Source organism: Cyanistes caeruleus, chromosome 9 (assembly GCF_971803275.1).
Source record: "Cyanistes caeruleus chromosome 9, bCyaCae1.hap1.1, whole genome shotgun sequence".
Classification (NCBI taxonomy): Eukaryota; Metazoa; Chordata; class Aves; order Passeriformes; family Paridae; genus Cyanistes; species Cyanistes caeruleus.
This window is the reverse complement of record NC_141709.1, coordinates 9,650,432-9,671,296: the sequence shown is the minus strand read 5'-3', so window position 1 is coordinate 9,671,296 and position 20,865 is coordinate 9,650,432. Positions and strand designations below refer to the sequence as shown.

The following is a 20,865-nucleotide window of genomic DNA, read 5'->3' as shown; positions in this document are numbered from 1 at the left end:
GTCCCGTATCATAATTGGACGGGCTATATCATCACCACACTGGCGTTCAGCAGCTTGAATTACACGATCCACAAATGTTGTGAATGGCTCAGAGGCTTCTTGGCTAATAAGGTTATAAGCTTTTTCATTTCGGTCATCTGGAGGTTCACCTGTGAGCTTTGACAGGGTGAGAGCACGCAAATCTGGATCATTACTACGTCTATAATTGTCCAATACATTTCTGAGTAGTCTCTTCCATTTCAATTCCCATAGCATAAATTGCGAATCTGTAAGGGTAATGCTAGCAAGATTTTTGCAGTCATTGGGTGTGAGAGTATGCTCTTCTAGTGTACTTTTCAGTAGTTGTTTAAAATATGGAGAGCAAATGCCACTGTCCTTTATCGCTTTTCGCAGTTCTTTTATCTCCTGGGGTGGAATAGCTGTCCATGTTCTTGGACCGCCCGCCTGCTGACTAAATAACACCGGCATTGCTAGGGGGTTTATGTTTTCTTCTTTGCAAATTTGTCTTTTAACTTCCAGCCAGTTTGTAAGTTGGCTATCATCATAACATTCTTGGGAATTTATGTGTAGTGGAGCTTCGGATTTTACAATCTCACTTTGAAGTGGTAAAGTCAGGGGATTAGCTGTTGCATGCATAGAATAGTTCACTGTCTCTCCTGTATTTATTAATGCAGATACTGAGTTAGAAATTCCCCTTTCCTTTTGTACCTTTTGTGTAGCCAGGTGTAGCAGCGGCCTTGTAGTTGTAGTGTCGGCTGACAGCAGCTGCGATAGGGGACGGTCAGGGGGCAGAACGGGGTGCTGGACTTGCGGATAAGCCTCTGGGAGCTGCGGCACGGCCGGGGGCAGGAAAGCAGGTTTTAGTTGTTCGCAGTTGTAATACGCGGGGGCATCTGACAGCGAAGCGGCAGGTCTTGGTGATATTACAGCCGGGTCTGGTAGAGGATCGGGGGAATACACAGGACCAGACGCTGGCGGGAGTAGCGCGGTGTTTTGTGACCGTGTGGAAACCTGTGGCTGACACTGCGTTTGTGTAAGTTCCGGTCCAGGGTCGGTGGTGGCCGCCCTCGTGGCAGACAGAACCGGGACCTGCTGCGGCTCGGGACCGCGTGGCCAGAGAGAAACAGCAGAAGGAGCTGAGGCGGCCGGGGTGGACCGGGCAGCGGAGGCTGGAATGTCTACGGGTCGCGGCAAAATGGGAGGCGGAGAAAAATGAAACAACGAGATCGAGGCAGCAGTGGTCTGTGTCGGCTCAGGGGCCGAGGTGTGACCCGCTGCGGCCGGCGGGGCTGACTCCGCGGTGACAGGAGGTAGTGGAAGAGTTAAGGAAGAGGCTGAAGTGTGATTTTGTAACGCAGATAGAATATAGGCAGTAGCCGCAATGACGGCCGCAGGGTGCAGCGGGGGAGGAGCGGGAGATTCTCCGGTGGGGAGGAGGGGTGGTGGAGTTGAGGCGACAGCACCGACGGGGGGAGGAGCTACGATGACATCGCTGGGCGGAGGCGCAGGGGCGGAGTCAAGGGGCGGGGTCGCACCAGTGACGGGAGCGGGAGGGGCGGGGTGCACCGCGAGGGCAGAGCCGGGGGTGGGCAGCGCGGGGGTTGTGACAGCGGAGACGGGGCTTCTGGAGGGAGCGGGGAGCTCGCCGCTTGCCACACTGGGGGCGGGAACAGTATCGGGAGGGGGAGGGGGAGCAGGGGCGGGGGCCGCAGGGTCCGCCGAGGGGGATGGGATCACCGGAACAGATTGCGAAATCACGGGGGCTGGGGGGGGTGGGGAAGGGACGCGCGGAACTGCGGATGTCGCTGAGTTTCGGGGGGCCGGAACGGGCCTGGCCACGTTTCGGGTCTCCGTGGCCAGGGACAAACGCGTAGTAGGGACTGGATCCGACGCGACAGCCACTGATGGTTGTTGCTTATTATGAAAGAGTTCTACCAGAGTTCTGCACGCTGGGACCAGCTGCGCGGCTGTCATATCGCGGTGTGAGATATTATTAAAGAGTTTAATACCGACCGTGTCCCAAAAATCTCTAGTAAATACAGCTGAACGGTCAGCGTTGGGGAAGTTAAGTAGAGTCCATTCTAAAAGATCTTTTAGCTCTTGTTTCGGTAAATTATTGGACTCAGAGCGTAATAAATGTTTTAGTCGCTTATAGAGGTCTCTGTCGTGAATAGAGTAAGATTGTCCCATGATTAAAACTTGTGCGCACTAACCTCAGTACCGGAGAAAACAGCGTATCCAATCCCAGCTTCTCGTGGGGGCTGGCCAGGCTCCCCTGCTGCGGCTCCAGACGCTGCTTTTCGGGTTCCTTCACCAAGCTCCGCTTCTAGCTGTTGCTTTGCAACACTGCAGCGAGCTCAGAACCCCTTTCCAGCACAGCACCAAGCGGTGCCAGGCACCTCGCTGTGCTCCAATCCCGGGCTGAGCCTCCCAGAGCTCCAAAAGACACCGATCCTCAGCGTCTCTGGACTCAGGAACTCCCCTTGCAACTTTAAAGAGCTTCGGCCCAACTCGCTGCTAAGCAGCGTGGTCCTTGCTCACGGTACTGGGAAGGCAGGCACGACAGATAAGTGTTAGTTACCGTCCATGAGGGTCTCTTACAGCTGAAGAAAACGATCTGCTCCTGGCTGGCTCGCCAATCTGTAGGAGACGCTTTCTGGGGACGGTCAGAGACACGGCAAAGACCTCTATAATCGAGTTAAATGTTAGAAGTTTATTTCAGGGCGTGGGGTAGAGAGGTAGAGAGACAGAAAAAAGAGAGAGCGCAAGAGAGAAAAGAGAGAAGGCAAGAGAAAAAAGAGAGCAAAAAGAGAGCAAAAAAAGAGAAAAAAGAAAGCAAAAAGAGACCGAGCTCTTCTATACCACTACTTATATAACCTATACCTTTGAATATTCTATTCCTTAACTAACCAATCTTTCTAAGTATACTAATATAGTAACATTTGTGTACAACCTATAGAAATCGCTATTTTTGCATATTTTTAGTTATCTCAGGGTCCTACAGACCTTTCCTTATAAGGCTGGGATGAGGGGTCTCAGCTTGGTTTTATTGCAGGAAAGAATGTGTTCTGGCATACCAGCCCGGTTGGTTTCTTTGAATTATTCAAACCGTGCTATCATTTGTATTTCTTCCTTAGCCTTTCTGGCTACAAAGTCACATTTATAATTTCTTTCTAATTCTACCTTCCCAACACTGCAGTTTAGATGAAAAGAAAATATTAAAAGAAATACAGGCACACCTGGATCATTTGTCCTCCCGCGGTTTAGGTTTGGGGATTTTTTTGATAGGTCAAATCTAAAAAAAAAACCAAATTAAGTACTACTGAATAACAAATAGCAAACAAGGCATGCTCTCTATCCCTGTCACGTGCTGAGCTAAATTTCTGAGCTCATATGTAACAGATAGGATTACTTTCACAACTGACAGTGTACATAGAAGTAATTTCATGGGACTGATTTGTTTAACTGGTATTTTGGAATTTCCACAAGCAAAACTACATTAAAATACTATTTGCAAATCAAACATTTGTCATAGTCTTCATTTTACACTTTTTATATTCAGTCAACTATGCAGCAGATAATCACCTTTTAACTAAAATAAATCTCTAGAAGACAAAACTTAAATACCTGAAATTTATCATTGTATACTAGATGTCACTTATTACTCAAAAATATATTTGGCTATGAGAAATATTGGTTTTAAAAAGAAAGCAGTCTCAGCTAGACTAATTTTTAAAGTTAGATCAGAAAATACATAGTAGTATTACCTATGACCAGTCTATTCACTAGTTCTGGGCAAAGGAAATATAAATAAAGACAAGGAAAGAAAAATACCTTTAGGCAAACAAGTACTTACCCAGATAAATTTTTGATAACATTTATTGCCAAATCATTAAACATAGATGTATCCATTCTGCTTGGATTTAACAAAGGGAATTTGTCAGGATCCGGTCCCATCACCATCCTTTTGCTCTCATCTCTGAGACTATCTTCTCTGCAATGAGAGCTCTTTTTTGCTCTCATCTCTGGGACAGCAGGAGCAAAGGAATCTTGTAACCTCCCATTCATGTCAAGAGTTGTTAAGTCCCCTTGCAATGTCCCATCTGTGTCAGGAGTAGTGAAGTCCTCCTGAAATGGGAAGAAAGATAAAGGAAGCCCTGTAGACTGTAGCAGGCAGTTAGTGAAAGCATTCCATGTAATGACCGGCTACTAAAGCAGATTTTCTAAATGGACAGTATCTTGCTTCACAGGCTAAAGTAAATTTTTTGTCAGCAATGTTGTTACAGCTATACAGCTCTAAAACACTTCTAAGCAGTTAAGAGTAGGTTCTCATAATCATCATAAACAGTATTTAAGGATATACTCTTAAAACAATGATCCACTGAGATTACAAAATAAAGACAGAATTTCCAGAAAAGGGAGGAAAGAAAACAAGCCCCATTTGATAAAAACAAAATCCCTTCAGGACACATCTGGGATTTAAAAAAAAAAAAAAAGAAACCTGTGAAATATGTACCTCTGAATAGTGTTACACCTTGAAAACAAACTCTTGTGAAGAACTGAGCAACTCACTGCAATGCCATGCATCTCTTTCAGCGTTCTGTAGACTTGGTGATTTACTCAGCCTCTTAAAAAGGCTGTCCTAATGTTACAGTGTCTCTGACATCTTGGCATAATGCAGATTCTTTTTTCATTTGAAAATTCAAAGCACAGATTCTGAAAAGCCATTAAAGTATGTACACAAGAAAATTCTCTTCATATTAAAGGAAATAGAGAATGTGAATGTTATCTTACAGTGGCATGTGGAATCTTTGCTTTTACTAAGAAGCAGTCAAGGCACTTGCTCCTCTTTTTCAGCTGTTCCAACACCTCTCTGGCAAAATCATACAACTTTTCAGAAGTTAAAGCCTGAAAAAGATGGTAAGACAGATGGTATTTACTAAACTAACTGTTCTAACCTTTTCAAACATGCTGACTCTTGCAAACAACATATTTGCCTCTGTTCTGCCACCAGTTTATGTACACATACATGGAAGAAATGAGATTGTATACGAGGCTGAGGTTTTGGTTTGGTAAACAGGAAAACAGGTTGTCCAAAAAGGACTATGGTGGTTTTAAACCCAGCTAGAAATTAAGCACTGCACAACTCAACCCTCCTTCTCTCCCTCCTTGCCCTGGTGAAATGAGGAGCAGAATCAAAGGCCAACATGTATATTGAGATAAGAACAGTTTAATAATTGAAAGTAAAGTGAAATACAGTGATAATGGTAAATAAATAAATAGTAATAATAATAATAATAATAGTAACAACAGCTATAATAACAATAATAGTAAGTGAAAAACAAGTGATGCACAATACCATCACCACCTGCTGACCGATGCCAGAGCCCCTTCCTGAACCCAGACTGCCCCTCCCAGATAACTCTCCCAGTTTACAGACTGGATGTGACATCCCATGGGCTGCAATATCCCTTTGGCCAGTTTGGGTCACCTGTCTCAGCTATGCTCCCTCCCAGTTTCCTTTGTGAACCCCCTGAGTGACAGAGCAGGAGACAAGGAAAAAAAGTCCTTGACTTAGGATAAGTACAACTTAGCAAAAACTGATTTATCAACACCATTCTCATTCTGAACCCAAAACACAACACTGCAACAGCTACTGAGAAGAAATTAACTCCATCCCAGCTGAATCCAGGACAAGGATCTTTCTGAGCAAAAATTCTGTGTTCCTGCCCAGCCCCAAATATGAGGAAATGTAAGTCTTCCTCAAAAATACTACTTTTTACCAAATTAATAACAATTAATAACAAATCAAATTAAGTACCATTTTATGCTGATGAGAAGTTACTTCTTTATCTGCAGTAGAACGAACATAAGCATCTCTCTTCTGCTGGAGCTTTTCCAGGTAAGACTTTAATGTGGCTGACTGCAAATTGGAATTCGCTACCTAAAGCAGAAGCAAACACCAGAGAAGTAAAGTCCCCATCCACAGGAGTTTCAGAGGCTCCACTTTCATTACCATTAGACCATTAGAACCACTGATAAAAACTGGTTAAAAATCCCTGGTACTCAGAGGAGAAGCTGAAAACAGTAATTCACAAAAGCAATGCTTCACGTTGTTTGCTGCACCACACAAAAATGCTGGTGAGTTCAGATGTATACACTCAATGTGCTGCAAGGCCATAGCGTGCCAGCACAGTGTCAGCACTATTAAAAATAAGCTTTTCAGCAGATAGTGACTGCTGAAAATAGCAGATAGATAGAAAACAGGTTTGAAATCAACATAAAAATAATGTAATATTTGTCCACTATGAATTCAGCCAAAATCTCCTCAAAGGTATAAAAAAGAAAATTATTATAACGAATTTAAGCAAAGTTCTGATGTTTCTGTTTGTACCTCTGATTTGATTTGCTGTCGTAACCTCCTCAAAGATTGATGGACCTTCCTCATAAAGGCTCGACTCAGAGAGAGAGAAGCAAACCTTTTTTGAGACTGCTTGAACAGTTCTGTAGCCTTTAAGAGTGTCAGAAACAAAAGACAGAACAAGATAATTTTTCACTTTTTAAAACTGAAGTGATAGACCTTGCCATTTTTACTAATTTTTTCCATCATGTAATTGCCAAACAGAACAGATTTACAGTTCTAATCTGAAAGCAGGCTGACTGCAAATCCCATCAAATATGTCAACAGAAAACATAATTTGAAATAATGTAATTCTGCATACCTGCTCCAAGCAGCTCGATTTTATTTGCTCCACATCTGTTTTGATTGAACTTTCAAAGGAGTCAATTTCTTTACTTTCTTTCTGAAGACACTTGCTGAAACACTTTACCTCCTCAGAAGAAAAGTTACCGACCTCTGAAAATAATCTGAAAGCAAACATAAAAACAATTGGCTGTGAGTCATCTTTTTCCCCAAGACTGTTTCAGCTCAACAGCCCTGAAACATATATATCAACACAAATGTGATGAAAACAGCATAATAATTGTGGTTTAACAAGATGCATTTATTTTTTTAAATGGGAAACTAGATGAATAACAAAATAAAATTTACTTTTACTCTTCTGCCTATGCAACAAACGCTGATTCCCAGAACTCAGTCACCATTTATAAACAACACTTCTATGAAATCTATATACCTGCAACTTTTGAGAAAATCCACATTTGAATCCCTTAATTTTCCTAATGCTTCCTCCAAGTGCTGCTGGTAACTTCTCACAGTAACCCTGATTGACTCCAGGTGGTTCTGGAGCTCTGATTCCAGACTGTTGCTGGAAGAAGCTGACCTAACAGCAAATAATAAAAGATAAGGAAAGATGTCTGTAAAGGAACACAACACAATGATTCAACAACTGCTGGCTGTAAAGACATGAGCAAATCTGAGGACTCAGAAGTGATTTATGACTCTCAAAGCAGCTCCCCAAGTTGGGATGGTTTGGATGAACCCATGGAAGGTATCAGCAACAGCTGATACTATTGCGTCTTTTTCTTCAAAAACAATTAGTCAGCTGCTCTTACAGTGCATGTTCAGTAAACTGGATAAAATCTAAACCAATGAAACATCTTTTCTACTTAAAGACTGTCAGATGAAAATTTCCAGGTGTTCAGTCCTGATTTTAATTTCTTCAGGGCAAGAGAATGAAATTCTTTACATGTTTTCAAGTTTTATCAAGTAGTCTTCATTGAAGAGCACTAACATATGAAAGAACAGGTTCAGAATGCAAACCATAAACACCTCAGACAGAAATCAGGAGTATTTAACTAGGGAGATTCACAGCAACAGCAGTGGCACACTTACTGCTCAGTCACAGGAGCGTGGAGCAACTCAAACTCCAAGTGACTGACTCGGGAATTGAAGTGTGTGTTGAGGTTATTTAGCTGGTCTGAAAATCTGAGGAATTCAGCTCTCTCCTTTTCCAGGCCTTCTGCCAGTACTGCACAGTGGCGCTCAAGATGCTCTTTGTGAAGTGACAGTTCCTCTGAGAAGAAAGGAAGTTTACAACAGGAACATTATTCCCTGTTTACTGTGAACTATCACTATGCCCAGTCAACCTGTGACCAGCAGCAGCAGCAGCAAAATAAAACAAAGCCATACCTCATAGTAGCTGAAATATACAAATTAAATACATTCCATTTGGTTTCTTTGACTTTTCTCCTGTGGAAGACACAGATCCTTAACAGCTCCTAATCCATTCAAACCACATGTGTCTCTTGTCTGCTCCAAGCATTCTTTTTCCTTTAGTTTTGGTCATTGCTGACATCTCCATTTATCTCTCTGTTCTCAGTCTCGTAACAAAACCAATGGCCATATTTTTTAATGGAAAATCATTCACTTTTCCTAGTTTTGTGAGGGAAGGAAAAAAGTCAGTTTTGGTCTCTCTTCCAGAATGATAGCTGGATAAATCAAGAGCCAGGCAACCACCTGAAGAAAGCTGCCAGAAGAAGCACCTGTCCTCTTTGCAGAAAAAGGGAAATTGAAAAATTATTTGCCTGCTCTCCAAAAGCAGAAATTTTTGCTTATGTGTTAAAGACCAAGAAACCTGTCTAAAATCCCTTTTTCTCACCATAAAAACTTGACACTTCCTATGCAAAAGGAGTTTTAATTAGACGATGCTCTGTAGCTGCTCAATGCTATTTCACAGAGTTAAATCCTCCCTCTCATGTTTTCAGAAGCTTGGCCCTGACATTTTGGCTCTCCCAACTTGCTAATTTCTTTTCCTGCAATACTTTTAAAATATTTTTTGTACAGCACAGACTCTTGTTAAATAATTTCAAGGTGGATGAGAATTCACAAACATTGACAATAGAATGTTCAGTATCTTCTGCAATCCAGTTGTTAATCAAGGCACTACTGTCTATTTTTCCAAAAATAACACAGCACAAACCAGGAAGAGCTATAGAAAAGAAATATCATTTTAAAAATATGTAAGTAACATAATATACTGGGAATTCTTGACAGCCAACTGCTTTCTATTGTCTTCTACTACTAAGTCAACTAGTGCTGGAACAGATTTTGGCCCACTTAGGACCATCATGTTAGGAACACATGCGATGCTCAGAATACAAAAAAAAAGTCAATACCAGCTCGAACATTGTAGATTTTTGTCTGTATATCCTCCTGCTTTCCTTGATGCAACTTAAGATGCAGCAGAAGTTTTGAATTCAGCTCCTCTTTCTTGGCAGCTACAAAGACATAGGAGTTTGACAAGGATTCTGCAAACCATTTCTCCAAGTGCTCAAAAAAGCAGAGGCGAATCCTATGATTGAAAAAGAAATATTATGGTGAGGAACAGCAAATAATAAGTAAGGATTTATTAAATACATAATTTCTAAGAATTTAACTTCTGGCTATAGGAAGGTATGGTTTCAGTACCATTTGCATAATACTGGTAGAATTTTTGAGCTAGCTGCATATTACTGAGTACCAGGCATTTTACCTTCAAGGCTTTGCAGGGAATTTGGGCAAATTACTTGTCTCACTAGATAATTTTCCTTAAATGATGAATATTCTGTAAAGGTAAATGTTTTTATGGTACTTTGACAGCCATGGATACAAAGCAATATAAACATTTTCTCGTATTTGTATGAATTTCAAAAGTGGATTAATGTAATAATTGTACAATCAATTTTATAATTAAATAGCTAACAATATAAATATCTAATTATACAACACTAATTAGATAACTTTTCCTCTGTAGTCTAATGTTTCTTCTAAGCAGCTGAAATTTGTGTGTTACATAAAGGGAAAGAACAGAATTTGTTTTCTACTTACCTTTCCTTCAGCTTGACAAACATGGCTTCTGTGAGAAGTACATATTTCAGATACATAGGAAGGGATTCTTCTATTTCAAAACTTGTAAGGTAACTCTCTGTGATGTCACTCTTTCCTGCCTCTTCAACTCCAAGAACAGTAAAAGTGTTTCCACTAGCAGTGGAGAAAATCTCCGTGGCAATTTCAGCACTTTCTGCCTCGCTGCTCTTGGATGCTGACTGGGAAACAGTGGGAAATTATCACGTTACTTTTAAAGGTATCAGCATAGAATTAACAGCGCACCAGCTAGTCTAGGAATCCTCAGGATATTTAGAATAATGTTCTCATTCTTAATTTGGACATTTACACAGTTCTGGCAATATTTATATATTTGTATATTTATATATTTATATATTTATTTATATATATGCCAGCAAGACATAGGCAGAGTCAACAATGTTTGAAAACGTTTTTGTTACGGTAATAAATTCATGGAAACGGAAAAACTAATACGTAGGTACAAATACTTAGCTTAAATCATTCACTACAGGCTGAGAACACTGTGATGAAAGACGGATTAGAAAAAAAAAATTATGAAAAATTATCAAAAAGAATGGTTGTGAACTGTTTTATACACTCCATTTTCCCATAAAAGGATCTAGAGCCCTGGGTGCTTTGTATACAAACTAAGCAAAAAAGGACTTTTATTCATTCTCAGCAAAAAGACTTCCTATTCCTCTTTATTTTGGTCAAGACTGCCTTCACTTTCAAATGTATTCTCTTGCTCACTTACCTGCATAATTCTTAGTCCCTGTTCTGCATGCTCATTTTCTTCACTTTTATGAGGAACACTCTCCTCATCTTCTTCTTCCTCTGTTTCTGCAATTTCCTGTGCCAAGATCACCTGCTTCTCCATTAAGTTTGTTTCTCCAGCTGATTTTTGACAACTGTCCCTATCTTCTGGCACCAGTTGAGAGAGGCCATTGTCCTGCTCTGCTCTGGGCTGGGATGTCCTTGCTTCGAGCCCTGGGGGTAATTTTGGATGCCACAATGTTAGAAAGACCTAAAGCTGCTAGAGAAGTCCAAAGGAGGAACACAGAGATAGTGAAGGCTCTGGAGTGGAAACCATACAAGTGGCTGAGGGCATTTGGCTCAGCTGGAGAGAGGAGACTGAGGTCACACCTCACTGGGGGCTGCAGCTCCTCTCGAAGGCAATAGAGGGGCAACTTTAATTTCTGCTCTGTGTGACCAGGGACAGGACCCAAGGGAATGCCTGGAGCTGTGCCAGGGGAGGATTAGACTAGGTACTAGGAAAAGGTTCTTCCCTCAGTGGGTGGTAGGCACTGAACAGGCTGCCCAGGGAATGGGCACAGCCCCAAGGCTGCCAGAGCTCCAGAAACATTTGGACAATGCTCTCAGGGATGCACACGTTGGGATTGTTGGGATGTCTGTGCAAAGCCAAGAGCTGGACTTTCATGATCCCTGCAATTCCCTTCCAACTCAGGATACTCTGATTTTCCTCTCCTTGCACAATGCTCTCAGCTTGCTGCTCCACTGTTTGTTCAGCTTCTGAAGCCTCAACTAGTTACTTACAATTAAAGCAGACTTCTACTGGTTACAGTCCAAAGAAATAGAAATTGAAAAACAAGTAAGCAGAAATACCTGTTTGGACTGTTGAGGTATTATTTTGATCTTGAACTGTGGAGTCTATCGTGCCTTGCAAGTTCTAAAACCAAAACAACAACAAAAAATACCTACCACACTGTTTTAAAATATGGATTTGCTTATAAGAAACCCATATTCCTTCTCAAAATGTTTCTATTTCAGTAAGATATGATAGTCTTGAATAGATCACTTACTATCTAAAGAACCTGTAACACTCAAATAGATTATTTTAAGTCTATTACCTTGTAGTTCTTTGTTCAAAAGGCAAATGGATTTGCTAAAATGCCGTTTGTAACAAGGACAGAGTTAAAAGTGGGACTGAGAAATGTTTTGTTTTCCCTCTGCTATCTCTACCAAAAGCACTTTATTCAATGGCTGAAACAATACTTTATATAATCTGGATTTTAAAGGTAAATTTTCTCTAAAGTGAAAAATGAATACACTAATAAGGTTCTAAACCAGTAGATATTTTCTTTTTACCTGTTTGGAGATTTCCTTCACACTAAAATGCTGGCTGATGGATATACTATAAGAAATCAATTCCCACAAAATAGCTTTTGGGTAAGCCATTACTTCATCCATTACAATTTGCTTGAGTGTCTCATTCCTGTCCAATTTAAGGTCACTGTTTGAGAGACTCAAGTATGTATAGAAATAAAATTCAGTATGATTACAGTGCCTTTAAATCTAAATCTGACCTTCTGATCAGTCTCATAAAACCTTTAGGCTAAATGTTGCGATTGACCTGTTTACACTGAATACAATCACATTCTGGCTTGTTAGAGATTAGTTCATTACAAATAAATAAATGCACAAAAGTTAAGAAATATTTATAGTAAAGCCTTTTACATCCTTCCTTTTGGATGGGGAACCATACAAACACTGCTTACATAAAAGATGTTAAAATATTGTCTTCCATGTTAGTTCTGCACTGTGCTCAGCTGCGACTGAGCCTTTCTGGTTCATCTTCTTCTTACTTGAAAATAAAGCTACATCTTGATTCAAGAAAAATCAATGCTCACACTTGTTTTCATTTACATTTGCATTTGCTTTGTCTCCTAAACAAAAATAATTATGGGGAATTTATGTATATGTTCAGATAGGTTACATTCCATTTCTGCAATCTGGACTTGTATTTTCACTTGGTCTGTTACCTCTGACTTTCTTTTAACTGCTCAAATGAGTGTGGTTTTTGAATGATAGCAGTCTCCCTTTGTCCCATTCCTAAACGGTGGGTATTATTTGCCTTAACCTTGTTCAATATGTACATTATTTTATATTCTTACATGAAGTAAAAAGCAGTCTTTTCCCATACCTTCACACAATAGCATAAACAAGACCTAAGTAGTACAACCAGCGTTAAAATATGCTTTACTTTTTAAGTTTACAATACAAAACTCATACCTAGTTCTAATTTGATCTAAAGAGGAAAGGGCTTTCTCCAAATATTGCTTCAGCTCTTCTTCACAGCTTGCCATCTTCATTTTTTCCAAACTTGTATCCAGATTATCTTTCATCATCTAAGGCCACATGAAAAAGCTAGTAATAATGGTTTAGTAGATACTAAAATCTCCATTACTATTTAGGATTCAAGTAAGTTAATTATGTACATATATTCTACACCAATAAGGGAAGCTACCTTAGCAAAACTCATCACCCATGAAGATCTGCCTAGATAATGAACACCTCTGACATTGCTATCCCAAGCTGGCTGTTGTAACTATGAGAACTTTGCATCCAACCAGACTCTATACCTGCACAACATCCCATAATAGCAACTTGCAGCCACTTTATACGGAAAGCAGCAGTGATCCTTAACACTGTTGCCCTATCAAGAATAAGACAGGACTGTCCATTCAGTGTGAATCAAGGAGTTAGCAAAAATGCACTTGACTGAATGAAACTGAAAAGTAGAAATTCCAATACAAAAGTCAGATATTATGTTTTTAATTTTATAGCAGCTATTTTGAATTCCAGAGGGTTCTTTGCATTAAGAAGTCCTTTCTTTACAGCACACCCTTGTTTTTATGTTTATACCTGAATTATGTTATCCTGTTCCCATCTGCATTCATCTACTTTCTTCTCAAGTACATCATCCTGCTGGGACAGTTGGAGCTGATGGACATCCCAGAGAGCCATGGCATCCTGAACATAGTTGTACAAGCCTTCACAATGCTGCTCATGCCATTTAGCCATCTCCTTAAAATCACTCTAAAGAAAAACATTCAAGTGAACAAGTTCTTTTTAAACTGCTGGAAGGTGAAATGAATGAGTAAGAGGATATGTAACGTGATAAAAGGCTGCCTGGAATTACATGACTGGTATTCAACATGGTGTCTTCTATTTGGAGAGTTAAAAAAAATGAAAAATCCAAGGAAACTGGGTAAGAATGTGGATTTTTGTAGTACAAGCTGAGAGTATCAAAACTTCTGTTTATTCTGGCATCATAAAGCACCAAATCACATTCTACAATTTATCACATCAGGAACAACTGTCCAGTCATTTTTATATACAGAATCACAAAAGATCAGATTGGAAGACATTTGGGAGATCATTTAAATATATTCCTCTGTCATAAGGCAGACTGGGTGGGCCATACGTCATTCATCTCTATCATATGCATTTCAGATATAAATTATAATAAAAATACAATATATTTATACTACAAATAATAAACACAATAATTATGAATTCTTCCACTGGAAGCTTTTCCACACCAAACTTTGCTTCTTTGTAGTGCTTAGTCACACTGTGGACCTCTTTCTAATGTGACATCAATAGCCTACAATGCAGAAGGCATTGCAGGTGGGAGCACAGGAAGAAAGGACTAATCCCAAGGAGTGATAAAAATAAATGTAATAGACGCACATTCATGTGCTCCAGCTGTTCTTCAAACCTATGTTTTAGTTTCTCAGTCATCTGGAGCATGTTGGAATGCACAATTTCAACATCTTCTACTGTGCAAATATCCAACAGGGTCATCGAAGTGAAAAGAATAGCCAATTATTCACATGCATATAAGAAATACTGCATGGCTTTCAGAGAAGATGGCTAAACTTAGTGTTTATTTGCTTGTAATGGACAGAGGGAAGATTCAACCTCCTAGAGCCCACATTCCGTTAGTAAACAAAACAATTCAGTTGGATATAAAGGGAGAAACTGAGGCAGAGAGGTGGAATTTCTTTGCCAAGATAAGATGGATTTAGCACAAAGGCTGAGGGTCCTTGCATCCTCCAGGTAAATGCAGGACAGCACCCCCTTCATTACTGGCATTTGTTACAGCTTTTACACATTTCAAGTACCTTTTGAACAGAGTAAGAGGTTAAAAACTTGTTATCTCAATGTTTGGCGGATCCTCAAACATATTTTACTGTAATGACATATCGTACCATCACTTCCACACCCAAAGCTGACACTCACCTTGCAGACCTGCACTTTTTCCTGACATTTGTCCTGGACCAGCTCATACTGGATGCGCATTTTCTCCATGCACTCCACATTAGGTGTGTCTGAATGATATGGAACAGACCACGGTCAACATTCCTGTACTTCACAGTGCAGTGTGAAAAGGAAACATGACAGCAGCCCTGTGCTGAATCTCAGCACAGGGACAGATGCCAGCAGTGTCTGCACACCACTGTGACACCACCAACCAATCAAAAGAGACACCTTAATACACAGCTGTTTATAATTATGCTTCAAAGTAGCAAGTTATTTACAATTGCTACCAACCTCCATGCTACCATACAGGCTACAAAGCTCACTGTGCTCTGCAGCAAGAGAAGGCAGACACAGAGGGAAGGCATACTACAGGACTTGGAGAAAGGAATTATCTGCAATATTTCCCCTCTTCTTCTCTGAGAGTTAAAAAGGAGGATTTTTTTAGGATTGAGAACTGATCCATGTCAAAATTAACCTTCTATTTCCCCCAGATTAATTCTAACAAGCCAGTTTCTGCTAGATCTCACCATGACTAAGTGTTTGCACTGGCCAAAGGAAAGTGATGTCACAGGCAGCTTCTTTGGGTCTTCCTAGTAGCCAGCTCAAAGCAACAGAGAACCTAAGTGGGAACATATAGAATAAAGAATTGAGCAAACATGCACTTTCACAGCAACTGTCTGCCTCATTGTTGCCTGGGGAAAAAGAAAGGATTGCTTGAATTCCAAACTGGTTTTATCATTTCTCAACTTACCAATACTCCTGTTTAAATTCTCCAGAGTTCTGTACCATTCATTTATTATGTCAGATTGTGTATGTTTTGGAGGCAACAAGGTGCTATCAAAGTAGGAAACAAGAGTCAGGTATCTTAAAATACAAATCAGTCCGTACTTAAAATATAAAATTATGAATCAGAGTATCCATACTACTGTGCATTATTTTATTTAAAGCCATTTTGGCAATGAAAATAAACCAAAGAGACTGTTGTTGTTTGAGGCCAACTATTTACTGCCTGACAAGGAACTAAGTGTAATTCCTGCACGTAGGAATGTAATTGTTCCTACATACACTGTAAAAAAACTCCCTGTAAATATTGCAATACATTACACCCAAAAATGCTTCTTGTGTTCAGGATGGATATTCAAACACAGCAGTGTTGGATTTCTATGCAGACTCCTCTCTTAATTTATTACACAAATAAAATCCCACAGAGAAAAAATGTCTTGACATACCAACTTCTAGTTCTCCACCCATTCCTACCCCATTTCAAATGTCAGTAAGATTTACTTTTGCATTCCTGCATTTTTAGCCCTTGATCACCACCTATTTAGTGTAGCTGGTGCAGTGAAAATCAAGAGTGCATTTTTTTCCATTAAAAAGAGCTGTACAAAAATAGGTTTAGACCCTGCCTTATTGCTGAATTTAACAATCACACACTGACAGGAAGCAAAGTGCATTGTGTACCCAAGTCCCTCATCAACTCCAGAAAGAATTGTTTCCCTTTATGCTATACCCTCTTCTGCCATACCCAATGTGCTGCAAAACTCTCAGTCTCTGTTCACTAAGTACAATCTGCTCCTTTATCATATTTTCCATTTCTGTTTTCACAGTTGGGGGATTCTGTATTTCTTCACTTGCCGTAAATTCTCTGCAGGATGGAAAAAAGATCTGTATAATGGAAACATGATATATGTGATATCATATGTGATATGTATAAAGAAAAAATGATAAAGTATTACTTTTATAGAAACTAGTCACTTTGCGTTATTCATTGTCCAAAATAAGACTGCAAAATTTCTGACCTGAAACTCTGAACTATGCAGTTCTTTTGGATGAGCTTCCAGACCTTGACTCTCTCTTGCCATTTCAGTTGATGCAATTTGTCTTTCTCAAGCTCTGATTTCATTACATTAAAGAGCAGCTTGGCAGTTGCCCTCTCATTACCCAGCAGTACTCTGTTTATATTCTGTGTATTAAAAAATAAAACCAGGAGTAGAAGCATTATACAACATGCAAAAACCAAAAAAATTGTATCTTCTACAGAAAATGAGGGGAAAAAAAGGACACAAATGATAATGGATACCCTGCCAAGTAGAAATCTCTTCTATATTTCAGTGATTGATAGGCAGAAAAAATGCATTTCAGTTGGGGAAAAAAAAGACATTCTAGGAATATTCAGACTGATATCTTGCCCCAGGTAAAACATTTACCATGGCCTTATTGTTAATGAGCTGGTGAACATCAGCTGCCAAGAAGAAAGAAATTTCTTCCAGTTTCAAGGTATACTTGGTCAGTACATCTGCTATCTGTGCAATAAAATAATAAAGAAAATCAACAACAAAAAGTGTAACTCAAATATCAATTTTCAAAGTCAAAAAACTACAGGAATGAGACAATTTTTCCATTAAAATGAATTTAATTAATTAATCAATTAAATAAATTAAAATGAATTTAAGTTAATTGGATGACACAGACTGAGAAGTAAATTTTAAAATATTACTCTTAGCTATCTTAATGACTGATTTTTTCATTAATTCATAAAAATAGTAATGAAAACATTCCACTTTGCTACTACTCAGCTGATTTCTATTTAATTGTGATAATTGAGTGCTCTGCAGACAGGCTGCAATATGAATTTAAAAATCAAACCAGCTTCCCTTCAAATATCTGAAGGGAATCCACCAGTGCCTGTTTTAAGTGAACACAGAATTAAAGCAAATGTGTTCATCTCTGCCATTTGTTGCAACTAATCCAACAGAAAGGTTACTGGTGATACTCTCAGACTTATTCACCATACCTGAATTACAAAGAGAGGAGGAACAGGCACTGATGGAACAGTTTTTCTTTGCCTACAAGGACAGTGCAGCAAGCTCTTCCAGAGTCTATCAATTTTTTTATCCAAACGTTTCCTATGATGTCCAATGACTTTGACAGGTTAGGCTGGATACTACAAAACTGCAACACATTTGCTACTGACACCCAGCCAACACAAACTAAAATCAAGCTAGCTCATGTCTATGCTCCTTCTCAGCTGCAGAATAGCTATGTTCCCCAAAAAAATAACAGACCAGATGAAAGTTTGACCTACACAAGTCTCCAGGAAAATAAAAGCAGCTCACATATTCCTTGCACCTGTAGTATCCGTAATCATGAAAGAAAGAAACACCTTAAAACTAGGAAAAAAGTAGCTTTTCCTGATTATGTGGGTGTAAAATGAGTGAAAATAAATGAGTTTATTAGTGAAAAGAAAGCAATCACCACATAACAGAACAACTGGCAGGCCTCTGACTCCTGTGGAAACAAGCTACTCCTGCTCTGCATCCAGCATGGTATCAGCAAATAACAATCTTATGCTTAAGCAACAGTTATTGAGACTGCAGCTCACTTTAACAGCTCGACTCCTTTCAATCTCCTTCAGGGATTCGTCCACTGCCCTAATCCACTTTTTTCTGTTTGAGGATTCTTCATGGATCATATTCCACAGTTCTTCCAAACCCTGCAATAAAAATCTACTCTCAATCTCATTGAAAAGTGAATATATATAAGAAAAAAATAAAAAAGGAAAAAACCCAATAATTTAGGACTTCAGTGAACCATAAGAAGACATTACATAGAGCCGGTACAAGTAACTGAAGTTGAGCCAATGCTCTGAGCTGCCTTACTTCAAATGAGAAACCTTCCAAAGCCATGTCAGATGCAATCTTTTCAAACAGAAGTTTACTCTTTTCATCTGATTTCATCACTTTAAGCTGAAGGAATTCCTGAATCTTCAAAACAGAGGCTTCCATCTCCTAAAACGGTAGGTCAGTGTAATCATTTCAATATTGGGCCTTGACCTTAGAAGAGCACTCAAGACTCTGCATTAAAAGATCCTGCTTTACCCTGCCAATGCCATCCAGCTCCTGCTGCATTTCGGTCACTGCTCGATCGTGACGCTTTTGCCGCCGTTCTGCCAGGTACTTCCATGTACCACTGCCTGCTTCCTCAGGAACTGCAGAGAAAGAAATGAGGATTCTATAGCCTGGAACTGTTGCTGCAGAATATGGGATGCGTGAACAATAAATCCCTCAATCTACACTGTAACTGCTGTAGTCTGTGGAGTTCTCACAGTGTGCAACATCTTTCCTTGGGAAGTGCAGTCTTAGCAAATGGAGGTAAAAATACAAAATACTAGAGTGTATTTTAAAATTTCCTTTATTAACTTCTGTTTTTCAGAAGGATAATAACATGGAACTATTAGCTCAGCTATGATGTAAAAAAATTGCAACATTTCAGGAATGAGATTTGATTACATCAAAACTGGAATTTATAATGCTAAACATGACCTGTGATTGACAATTTCACAACTGTTTTTTTTTCCTATTAGAAGACTCTTCATCTTTAAAATCATCAAACCATCAAAACTTTGAAACAAAAATTTGAAGATGAGGCCTCTGAAGCTTCAAATCATCAAAATTTGTTGGGCCATTTCTGAGCTTGATTTTTGTTGTCTTGCAGGAGAAAAAAGTGCCAATGTGGCTGTAACCAAACTGTGTATTCTACTCCCCTCTACCTCATTTTGTGATGAGTTGTTAATGATAGATCATTTTCAGTGCATACCTGACCCCCCAGGATACAAGCTGGATGTTAAAATGAGAAGAGGCAGACCCTGTAAGGTGAGATAGTGTTTCTTTATCCTTCCTTCAGCTGGGGAAGCAGCAGCACCACCCATCCAGTGAGGGTCATGTCTGCCAATGGGCCATAATGAACTGAGTATGTACTAGCAGAATGGGCAGCTGATGAAGGACTCCAAAAATATTCTAGATTCAAGGGATTCCATCATTCCATTGTGAACCTCCCTTCCCTGGGGGATGTACCCCCTGAACCTCACGTATATAATCTGGGCAGTTGGGCACTTGGGACACCACCACCACCACTGGACATCCAGAGGAGGACCCAAACTTTCACAAGACCACTGCTTCTGGCAGGACTGCAACCACTGCAACCCTGACCACAAGGGTGCCAGGCTGTACTCTGACTTTGTGTTTTAAATGTTTTTCTGAATCATTGCATTTACTGTAATCTTTCTATTAAATTGTAACTCCAAAATCTCTCACAAGGTATTTGTGTGGGGTTAATTTCTCCTGCTGATTTTCTTTCAAACCAGCACAATTTTATACCTTGTTCAGCTAAAACTGTTACATGTACCATGTCTCCTGTGAATGCAAATTAAAATAGATGACATTAAGAGAAACCAGTTTTACCAACTACATCAGGCAGGCCTCTGACTTTCTCAGCTGAACTTGCATCTACATTTCCCAATGCTTCTGAAAAAGGTGTAGGTTGTCTGAAACAGAAAGTGAATAAAGCTTCAATTTGTACTATTAATGCACCAGAAGAGGGACTAACATAATAGTATAATTCACTTTAATTGGCAAAATGTAACATTAAAGTGATCATAAGTATCATCCCAACTTTCAAGAATATAATTTAAAGAATCAATGTTGCTTCTTCTGAGACAAATTGAAGCCTGGATGGTAGATCCCAGCTTAAAATCTATTAAGATGGCATTAAAGCAATACATGTTAGATTTAGAATGTGTAGACTACAGAGACATACAGAACAGTTCTAACAGGTAAAAAACTGTGAACTCTTTAGGAGACACCAGCAAGAAACATGGAAATAGCCTTTATCTGCCCAAGTGCTTTTCCCAACAGCTTGGGCACTGGGTTTTTCCTTGGGGTCAGTGAGAATCCCTGTATCATTATTCAGCAGCTGGCTTAGGATAAAAAAGAATGGTTGTATTATCTGCATTCTTGTTCGTCACATTATCTTACAGCATCATCATGTAAGCCATTTACTTGGAAATATAGCCTAAAAAATATGTTTCAGACTGGGTATATATCTAGATTGCTATGAGCAAAGACAACTTCTTTTTAAAAGGAAAGCCATACAATATGCCTTCTATTGCAAATATTGGTCTGTTAGCCTGCACTTCAATGGGCAGCAAGCAGTTCATTATACTAAATTTACAC

At 39.5% G+C, this 20,865-nt stretch overlaps 1 protein-coding gene across 1 annotated transcript in view; it reads right to left on the bottom strand.

Annotated features, from left to right (window-relative positions):
- The window catches only part of LOC147651542 (coiled-coil domain-containing protein 180-like), a 28,868-nt gene that overhangs the window by 6,227 nt on the left and 1,776 nt on the right, over nt 1-20,865 (bottom strand). Inside the window, exons 2-26 of the mRNA XM_086841986.1 lie at nt 20,095-20,177; nt 18,733-18,842; nt 18,514-18,642; nt 18,237-18,347; nt 17,062-17,157; nt 16,654-16,817; nt 16,380-16,499; nt 15,606-15,688; nt 14,834-14,922; nt 13,451-13,624; nt 12,818-12,933; nt 11,894-12,050; nt 11,411-11,474; nt 10,542-10,774; nt 9,770-9,987; nt 9,079-9,254; nt 8,267-8,335; nt 7,796-8,000; nt 7,137-7,283; nt 6,723-6,867; nt 6,395-6,511; nt 5,822-5,944; nt 4,795-4,908; nt 3,857-4,128; nt 3,240-3,295 (exon numbers count right to left, since the gene is read on the bottom strand). Of these exons, the coding sequence (XP_086698112.1) occupies nt 3,240-3,295; nt 3,857-4,128; nt 4,795-4,908; nt 5,822-5,944; nt 6,395-6,511; nt 6,723-6,867; nt 7,137-7,283; nt 7,796-8,000; nt 8,267-8,335; nt 9,079-9,254; nt 9,770-9,987; nt 10,542-10,774; nt 11,411-11,474; nt 11,894-12,050; nt 12,818-12,933; nt 13,451-13,624; nt 14,834-14,922; nt 15,606-15,688; nt 16,380-16,499; nt 16,654-16,817; nt 17,062-17,157; nt 18,237-18,347; nt 18,514-18,642; nt 18,733-18,842; nt 20,095-20,177 (3,371 nt within the window). The remainder of the gene's footprint in view (nt 1-3,239; nt 3,296-3,856; nt 4,129-4,794; nt 4,909-5,821; nt 5,945-6,394; nt 6,512-6,722; nt 6,868-7,136; nt 7,284-7,795; nt 8,001-8,266; nt 8,336-9,078; nt 9,255-9,769; nt 9,988-10,541; nt 10,775-11,410; nt 11,475-11,893; nt 12,051-12,817; nt 12,934-13,450; nt 13,625-14,833; nt 14,923-15,605; nt 15,689-16,379; nt 16,500-16,653; nt 16,818-17,061; nt 17,158-18,236; nt 18,348-18,513; nt 18,643-18,732; nt 18,843-20,094; nt 20,178-20,865) is intronic.